The sequence below is a fragment of the Rhinoraja longicauda genome, chromosome 11 (assembly GCF_053455715.1).
Source record: "Rhinoraja longicauda isolate Sanriku21f chromosome 11, sRhiLon1.1, whole genome shotgun sequence".
NCBI classification, from domain to species: Eukaryota; Metazoa; Chordata; class Chondrichthyes; order Rajiformes; family Arhynchobatidae; genus Rhinoraja; species Rhinoraja longicauda.
The window spans coordinates 7,549,768-7,558,774 of NC_135963.1; the positions used below are offsets into that span (position 1 = coordinate 7,549,768).

The 9,007-nt window shown below is 50.1% G+C and overlaps 1 protein-coding gene across 1 annotated transcript in view; it reads right to left on the bottom strand.

Annotated features, from left to right (window-relative positions):
• Window positions 1–9,001, bottom strand: part of LOC144598025 (uncharacterized) — a 222,304-nt gene extending 213,303 nt beyond the window's left edge. The window contains exon 1 of the mRNA XM_078407898.1: window positions 8,882–9,001. Within this exon, the coding sequence (XP_078264024.1) occupies window positions 8,882–8,948 (67 nt within the window). The 5' untranslated portion in view covers window positions 8,949–9,001. The remainder of the gene's footprint in view (window positions 1–8,881) is intronic.
• Between the last annotated feature and the right edge of the window lie 6 nt (window positions 9,002–9,007).

Consider the following 9,007-nt stretch of genomic DNA (forward strand, 5'->3'; position numbering starts at 1 on the left):
GGCTGCAGGGGTTTACGATTGTTGTGGCAGTGTGGGTGTGTGAAGGATGGCGAGAAAGCCTTTGCTTTTATGTGCACATCATCACATGTCTCAGTGCACTTAACATCCAGTTAATCACCTTTGCGGTGCAGTGTGTGTGTGTGTGTGTGTGTCACTCTGAACCAACAGCAGCAAGTGGTGGGAGCTTTAGCAAGTTCCAAAGAATTAAAGGTGAACCAGGGATCCGGCAAAATGCCCGGCCACATCCCAGGATGGCAGCGGTAGAGTTGCTGCCTCGCAGCGCCAGAAACCCGGGTTCGATCCTGTCTATGGGTGCTGCCTTTTTGTATGGATTTTGTACCTTCTCCTTGTGACCATGTGGGTTTTCTCCGGGTGCTCCGGTTTCCTCCCACACTCCTAGGACGTACAGGTTTATAGGTTAATTGGCTTGGTATGAATGTAACTTGTCCCTAGGTCAACTTATTTACATCGGCGAAACCAAGCGCAGGCTCGGCGATCGCTTCGCTCAACACCTGCGCTCGGTCCGCATTGACCAAACTGATCTCCCGGTGGCCGAGCACTTCAACTCCCCCTCCCACTCCCAGTCTGACCTTTCTGTCATGGGCCTCCTCCAGTGCCATAGTGAGGCCCACCGGAAATTGGAGGAACAGCACCTCATATTTCGCCTGGGCAGCTTGCAGCCCAGTGGTATGAACATCGACTTCTCCAACTTTAGATAGTTCCTCTGTCCCTCCCTTCCCCTCCTCCTTCACAGATCTCCCTCTATCTTCCTGCCTCCACCTATATCCTTCCTTTGTCCCGCCCCCCTGACATCAGTCTGAAGAAGGGTCTCGACCCGAAACGTCACCCATTCCTTCTCGCCCGAGATGCTGCCTGACCTGCTGAGTTACTCCAGCATTTTGTGAATAAATACCTTTGATTTGTACCAGCATCTGCAGTTATTTTCTTATATAACTTGTCCCTAGTGTGTGTAGGATAGTGTTAGTGTGCGGGGATTGCTGGTTGGTGCTGACTCGGTGGGCTGAAGGGCCTATTTCCACACTGGAAATTAAAGTGCTAAACATTTTGGATTGGGAATCTCCCGATTGCCAAATACTTTAATTCCCCTTCCCATTCCCACACAGACCTTTCTGTCCTAGGTAAACGCAAATTGGAGGAACAGTGTCTCATATTTCGCTTGGGCAGCTTACAGCCCAGTGGTATGAATATTGATTTCTCTATCTTCAAGTAACCCCGGCATTCCCTCTCTCTCTCTATCCTTCCCCCACCCAAGTCACACCAGCTTCTCGTTCTCACCCAACAACAGCTAACAATGGGCTGTTTCCTTTATCATCGTTACTTTTTTTCATATCTTTCATTCATAGTCCTTTATCTCTCTAAATCATCATCTATATCTCCCGTTTCCCTTTTACCTAACTAGTCTGAAGAAGGGTCTCGACCCGAAACGTCACCCATTCCTCTCCAGAGATGCTGCCTGTCCCGCCGAAGTCACTCCAGCTTTTTGTGTCCATCTTCGGTTTAAACCAGCATCTGCAGTTCCTTTCTACACATTCCTAAACTAAACTCAACCAGGGACAATTTTTACATTTCTACAAATCTGTACTTCTTTGGAGTGTGGGAGGAAACCAAAGTTTTTCGGCGAAAACCCACACAGGCACGGGGAGAACGTACAAACTTCGTACAGACAGCGCCCGTAGTCAGGATCGAACCCTGGTCTCTGTTGCTGGATGCGCTGTAAGGCAGCAACTCTACCGCTGCACCACTGTGTTGCAGGGTTGTGTATCAAGGTCACACAGAAGGTAAATTGTAGGGGGAATTACCCTTTGTAAAATTGCCCTTAGTGTGTACGAAGTGGATGAGAAAATGGGAAAACCCATTCGGCCCATCAAGTCTACTTCGTCATTCAATCATGGCTGATCTATCTTCCCCTCTCAACCCCATTCTCCTGCCTTCTCCCCATAACCCCTGGCACAAGTACCGGTTAAGAATCTGTCTATCTTTGCCTTAAAAATATCCATTGGCTTGGCCTCCACAGCCTTCTGTGGCAATGAATTCCACAGATTCACTGCCCTCTGACTGAAGAAATTCCTCCCCATCTCCTTCCTCAAGGAATGTCCATTTAATTGTGAGGCCAAGACCTCTGGTCCTGGACTCTCCCGCTGGTGGAAACATCCTCTCCACATCCACTCTACCACATGTCTGTACATGTGCTGGGCTACTCAACAACAGTGCCATCACAATAAGTCCCTTACTCCAACACCCACCAGCCGTGGAGGGACAATTTGAGCAGCAAGCCAGCCTGTAGACGATAGACAATAGACAATAGGTGCAGGGGTAGGCCATTCGGCCCTTCGAGGCAGCACCGCCATTCAATGTGATCATGGCTGATCATTCTCAATCAGTACCCCGTTCCTGCCTTCTCCCCATACCCCCTGACTCCGCTATCCTTAAGAGCTCTATCTAGCTCTCTCTTGAATGCATTCAGAGAACTGGCCTCCACTGCCTTCTGAGGCAGAGAATTGCACAGATTTACAACTCTCTGACTGAAAAAGTTTTTCCTCATTTCCGTTCTACTAAATGGCCTACCCCTTATTCTTAAACTGTGGCCCCTTGTTCTGGACTCCCCCAACATTGGGAACATGTTTCCTGCCTCTAACGTGTCCAACCCCTTATTAATCTTATACGTTTCGATAAGATCCCCTCTCATCCTTCTAAATTCCAGTGTATACAAGCCTAGTCGCTCCAGTCTTTCAACATACGACAGTCCCGCCATTCCGGGAATCAACCTTCTTTCTCATCAGCTCCAGAATGCACAAAACTAAAATCAGTTAGGCAATTCACCTCCACCCTTCCTTGGTCGTCTGTGCCGGCCCTGATTTGTTTTGTCCTTTTCTTACCTCTTGTTCCCCCCCCCCCTCCAACTCTCTACTTACAGTCTGAAAGAGGGTCCCAACCCAAAACGTCACCCCGTCCTTTTCTCCGGAGATGCTGCCTGACCCGCTGAGTTACTCCAGCGCTTTGTGTCTATCTTAGGCACTTTGTAGATTAGTACCATAGAACATACGGAGAACACAGTACAGCACAGGAACAGGCCCTTCGGCCCAAAATGTTGGTGCCAAACATCATGGAAGAAGTTTAATTGAAATCGGTGTTATATTATTAAAGTTGATGATGCCGAGACCAAAACCTTTACCTGCCTGCACCTAATCCATGTCCATATTCCAAGGGGGGAGGGGAAGGGGGGAGTGGGAAGGGGAGGGTGGGGGGGAGGGGGGAAGGAGAGGGTACTGCACCAATGCAGGAGTGGGAAGGGGGGAGTGGGAAGGGGAAGTGGGAAGGGGAAGTGGGAAGGGGAAGTGGGAAGGGGAAGGGGAGGGTGGGGGGGAGGGGGGAAGGAGAGGGTACTGTACCAATGCAGGAGTGGGAAGGGGGGAGTGGGAAGGGGAAGTGGGAAGGGGAGGGTGGGGGGGAGGGGGTGGGGAAGTGGGGCTGGGGGGGGTGGGGTGGGGGAGTGGGAAGGGAGGGGACGGGGAAGCTGGAAGGGCAGTGGAAGGGGAGTTGGGAAGGGGAAGTGGGAAGGGAAGTTGAAGGGGAAGGGGAGGGTGGGGGGGAGGGGGGAAGGAGAGGGTACTGTACCAATGCAGGAGTGGGAAGGGGGGAGTGGGAAGGGGGGAGTGGGAAGGGGAAGTGGGAAGGGGAAGTGGGAAGGGGAAGTGGGAAGGGGAAGTGGGAAGGGGAAGTGGGAAGGGGAAGTGGGAAGGGGAAGTGGGAAGGGGAAGGGGAGGGTGGGGAAGGAGAGGGTACTGCACCAATGTAGGAGTGGGAAGGGGGAGTGGGAAGGGGGGAGTGGGAAGGGGGGAGTGGGAAGGGGAAGTGGGAAGGGGAAGGGGAGGGTGGGGGGGGAGGGGGAAGGAGAGGGTACTGTACCAATGCAGGAGTGGTTTGGGCCCAACGGGTCCACTTGGTCTAGTCTCCTTTAAATGGTGCCCCTCTGACCTTAACTCCGTCCTCTCTGGCCTTTGACATTTCTGCCCTGGGATAAAGGTTCTGACTGTCTATTCTATCTTTAGCTTTTATTTTTAGTTTGGTTCAGAGATACAGTATGGAAACAGGCCCTTCGGCCCATCGAGTCCACATCGACCAGCGATCCCCATACACTAACACTATTCCCGCACACGAGGAACAATTCTTAACGAAGCCAATTAAGGCACAAATCTGCACGTTCTTGGAGTGTGGGAGGAAACCGGAGCACCCTGTGAAAACCCACGCGGGTCACGGGGAGAACGTACAAACGCCGTACAGACAGCGCCCGCAGTCAGGATCGAACCCGGGTCTCCGGCGCTGTAAGGCAGCAACTCTACCGCTGTGCCACTGTGGCACTGTGGCGCCCCTGACTCAGAACATTTAAAGAGCAGGCAGTAACAGCCAAGCTTGCTGGGTCGAGTTCCAGCTCGTTTGTGTTCAACTGCTATGTCATGCTCTGTGGGGTCATAACTCAGCAATTCATTACCTCCCAGCTGCAGATCAGCAGACCATTTCAATAATCAGGCCACCTGATAAAGTGAAAGAGTGATATAATATACATTGCTGGATTATAAAACTCAGTAGCATTGCAGCACAGTGGCGCAGCGGTAGAGTTGCTGACTCCTCTGTGATTCGCGTGATAGAGTGACCATACCAGGTTCTAAAGGTAGCCAGCTTCACTGGACGCGTCCTTTCAGTCCCCTAAAGGCTATGCTCTGTCATACTTGCTGAATGAACAACCAAATCTAACGCCACGAGCTCAGAGGTGAGAGGAGGGCGGCACGGTGGCGCAGCGGTAGAGTTGCTGCCTTACAGCGAATGCAGCGCCGGAGACCCAGGATCGATCCTGACTACGGGTGCTGTACTGTACGGAGTTTGTACGTTCTCCCCGCGACCTGCGTGGGTTTTCTCCGAGATCTTCGGCTTCCTCCCACACTCCAAAGCCGTACAGGTTTGTAGGTTAATTGGCTGGGCAAATGTAACAATTGTCCCTAGTGGGTGTAGGATGGTGTTAATGTGCGGGGATCGCTGGGCAGCACGGACCCGGTGGGCCGAAGGGCCTGTTTCTGCACTGTATCTCTAAAAAAAAAATCTAAGGAGCAGAATTAGGCCATTCGGACCATCAAGTCTGCTCCGCCATTCAATCACGGCTGATCTATCTCTCCCTCCTAACCCCATTCTCCTGCCTTCTCCCCATAACCTCTGACACCCATACTGATCAAGAATCTATCTATCTCTGCCTTAAAAAATACCCATTGACTTTGCCTCCACAGCCTTCTGTGGCAAAGAATTCCACCCTCTGACTAAAGAAATTCCTCCTCATCTCTTTCCTAAGAGGACAGTCCTTTAATTCCGAGGCACTGACCTCTGGTCTTAGTCTCTCCCACTAGTGGAAACATCCTCTCCACATCCACTCTATCCAGCCCTTTCACCATTCGAGCCAACGGATGCCTCGACACCTGAGGAGTTCCACCATCGGATCAAGCAGGCTTGTGCCTAAGATGGAAGGGTAGCTGATGAAGGAGCTTCATGGGATAGATGTAGAGAATTCAGCTTGCAAGCAATACCACGACAAAGAGCAGCTGACGCAAGATCGTTGCTGACTGTCATGTGAGGAAAGATTGAAAAGACTAGGCTTGTATTCACTGGAGTTTAGAAGGATGAGAGGGGATCTTATAGAAACGTATAAAATTGTGCAAGGACTGGACAAGCTAGATGCAGGAAAAATGTTCCCAATGTTGGGGGAGTCCAGAACCAGGGGCCACAGTCAGGGCCGTTTTTACAGCATTATGGGCCCCCGGGCAAAGCAGTGTACTGGGGCCCCTACCGTTACTCTCCCCCACCCCCCTTTCCCTACCAGCCCCCCCCTGTCGTGCCGGCGAAAAGCACTTACCGAAAAGCACTTAGCGATGGACTTAGGGTGCTACATTGTTGCGAAAAGCGCTTACAGATCGCTGTGAGAAGCACTTAGGGATGGAAAATGTTGCGAAAAAAGCACTTATTGAACCTACATTTTAAAAGTAGTATTTATTTATTGCAAGTCACTTAACATACACAGATCAGCATGGGGCCCCTATGCTCGTGGGCCCCCGGCCAAGTGCCCATCAGGCCCATGCGTTAAGACGGCCCTGGCCACAGTCTTAGAATAAAGGGGAGGCCATTTAAAACTGAGGTGAGAAGGAACTTTTTCACCCAGAGAGTTGTGAATTTGTGGAATTCTCTGCCACAGAGGGCAGTGGAAGCCAAATCACTGGATGGATTTAAGAGAGAGTTAGATAGAGCTCTGGGGGCTAGCGGAATCAGGGGATATGGGGAGAGGTCAGGCACGGGTTACTGATTGTGGACGATCAGCCATGATCACAATGAGCCGAATGGCCTCCTCCTGCATCTATTTTCTATGTTTCTATGAGGCCTGGATAGAGTGGATGTGGAGAGGATGCCTTCACTAGTGGAAGAGTCTAGGACCAGAGGGCACAGCCTCAGAATTAAAGGAGGTTTTTTTAGGACAGATACGAGGAGAAATGTCTTTAGTCAGAGGGTGGTGAATCTGTTGAATTCTTTGCCACAGAAGGCTGTGGAGGCCAAGTTAGTGGATATTTTTAAGGCAGAGATAGATAGATTATTGATTAGTATGGTTGTCAGAGGTTATGGGGAGAAGGCAGGAGAATGGGGTTAGGAGGGAGAGATAGATCAGCCATGATTGAATGGAGGAGTGGATTTGATGGGCCGAATGGCCCAATTCTACTCCTATTCCTTACGACCTTATGACTTTATGAACACAAAACGAGATTTTGGGAGCTCCAGATTCCTACCACCTTTAGCCTTTCATGAGTCCGAGATTTTAGGAGCTACCTTACCTAGACAAGAATTGGGAGGCTGTGGAATTTATTATGACTAGGGAATGGGTGTACTGTCAAAATGAATGCATTTAAGGAGCAGATGAGGATAGAGGAGGGGGGGAAGGATTAAACGGAGAGAGGGAGGCGCAGATCATAATCTCTGACGCAGTCAAGTTAGGGACAATGATAGATTGGCTGTGCAGTCTGAACAATGTACAAATGTTTCTAATAAACGGAATAGTGAAACTAAACTGAAAAGTGGAATTAAAATAAATATATATATATATCTTTTAAAATGGCTGTAAAAGAACGTTTGGAAATGTGGGTGAGAGTAAATGTGCCACAAGCTCAATGTACCAACTCAGCATCCTGTGTGGGTCCAGCAGCTGTGATAGGGATCCATCTGGCTCTATCTCTGCCAGATGATAACCGTTTACTTCCACTAGCTTCCCATGGAAAATAGACTCGATTTTCTGACAAGACATGGGCGGGCACGGTGGCGCAGCGGTAGAGTTGCTGCCTTACAGTGAATGCAGCGCCGGAGACCCAGGTTCGATCCTGACTACGGGCGCCGTCTGTACGGAGTTTGTACGTTCCCCCCGTGACCTGCGTGGGTTTTCTACCGAGATCTTCGGTTTCCTCCCACACCCTAAAGACGTACAGGTTTGTAGGTTAATTGGCTTGGTAAGTGTAAAACTTGTCCCTGGTGGGTGTAGGATGGTGTTAATGTGCGGGGATCGCTGGTCGGCGCGGACCCAGTGGGCCAAAGGGCCTGTTTCCGTGCTGTATCTCTAAACTAAACTAAAAAGACATTGATATGTGTATATATATACATATATAGATGGTATTGGATACAAAAACAGGGATGTAAAGCTGAGGCTCTATAAGGCGCTGGTTAAGGCCGCATTTCGAATATTGTGAGCAATTTTGGGCACCCTGTCTGAGGAAGGATGTGCTGGCTCTGGAGAGGGTCCAGAGGAGGATTACAAGAATGATTCCAAGAATGAGTAGGTTGACCTATGATGACTGGAATTTAGAAGAATGAGGGGGGATCTCATCCAAACATACAGAATAGTGAAAGGCTTGGATAGATGTGGAGAGGATGTTTCCACTAGTCGGAGAGTCTGGGACTAGAGGTCACGGCCTCAGAATTAAAGGACGGTCCTTTAGGAAGGAGATGAGGAGAAATTTCTTTAGTCAGAGGGTGGTGAATCTGTGGAATTCATTGCCACAGAAGGCCGTGGAGGCCGTCAGTGGATACCTTTAAGGCAGAGATAGACAGACTCTTGGTTAGTACGGGTGTCCGAGGTTATGGGGAGAAGGTAGGAGAATGGGTTTAGGGGGGAGAGATAGATCAGCCACGATTGAATGGCAGAGTAGAATTGATGGGCCGAATGCCCTAATTCTCCTATCATTTATTGAACTTAATCAGCCACTGCATGCCTGTTATAAGTATCCAAACAGCTATTTCAGGGCTGTTTAAGAAGGGCCTGTTTAAGGCAGCCCTCCAGATTCAGGGATATTTCTTCCCAGATGCTATCGGGCAACTGAACCATCCTATCAGCAACTAGACAGTGGTGCTGAGCTGCCATCCACTACATTGGAGCAGCTCAGGCTATTTTTCATCTTGCACTAAACGTTATTCCCTTTATTTACACATCTGCACACTGTGGACGGCCTGATTGTAATCGTGTACAGTCTTTCCGCTGACTGGACGGCACGCAACAACGAAAGCTTTTCACTGTACCTCGGTCGGTGCACGTGACAATAAAACTAAACACGTGTCGGAAGGAACTGCAGGCGCTGGTTTTACACCGAAGACGGACACAAAATGCTGGAGTAACTCAGCGGGTCAGGCAGCATCTCTGGAGAGAAGGAACGGGTGACGTTCCGGGTCGAGACGCTTCATCGTGCTGAGAGTCAGGGCGGGGGAAACTAGAGGGATGGGAGAAAGGTACAGAACTGAACTCGTTGAGAGTCAAAACAGAGGAGAAAGAATGTTAACAATGCTGGGTTACCTGGCGTCGGGGACATTGGCTCAGTGCTGTTGCCACTGCTGCCTTCCACTCCGTTCCTCTTCTCCATTCCTTTAGTGCCGCTTTTGTTTTCCTCTCAGGCTCTTGGCAGGCTTGGCAGTTCACGAA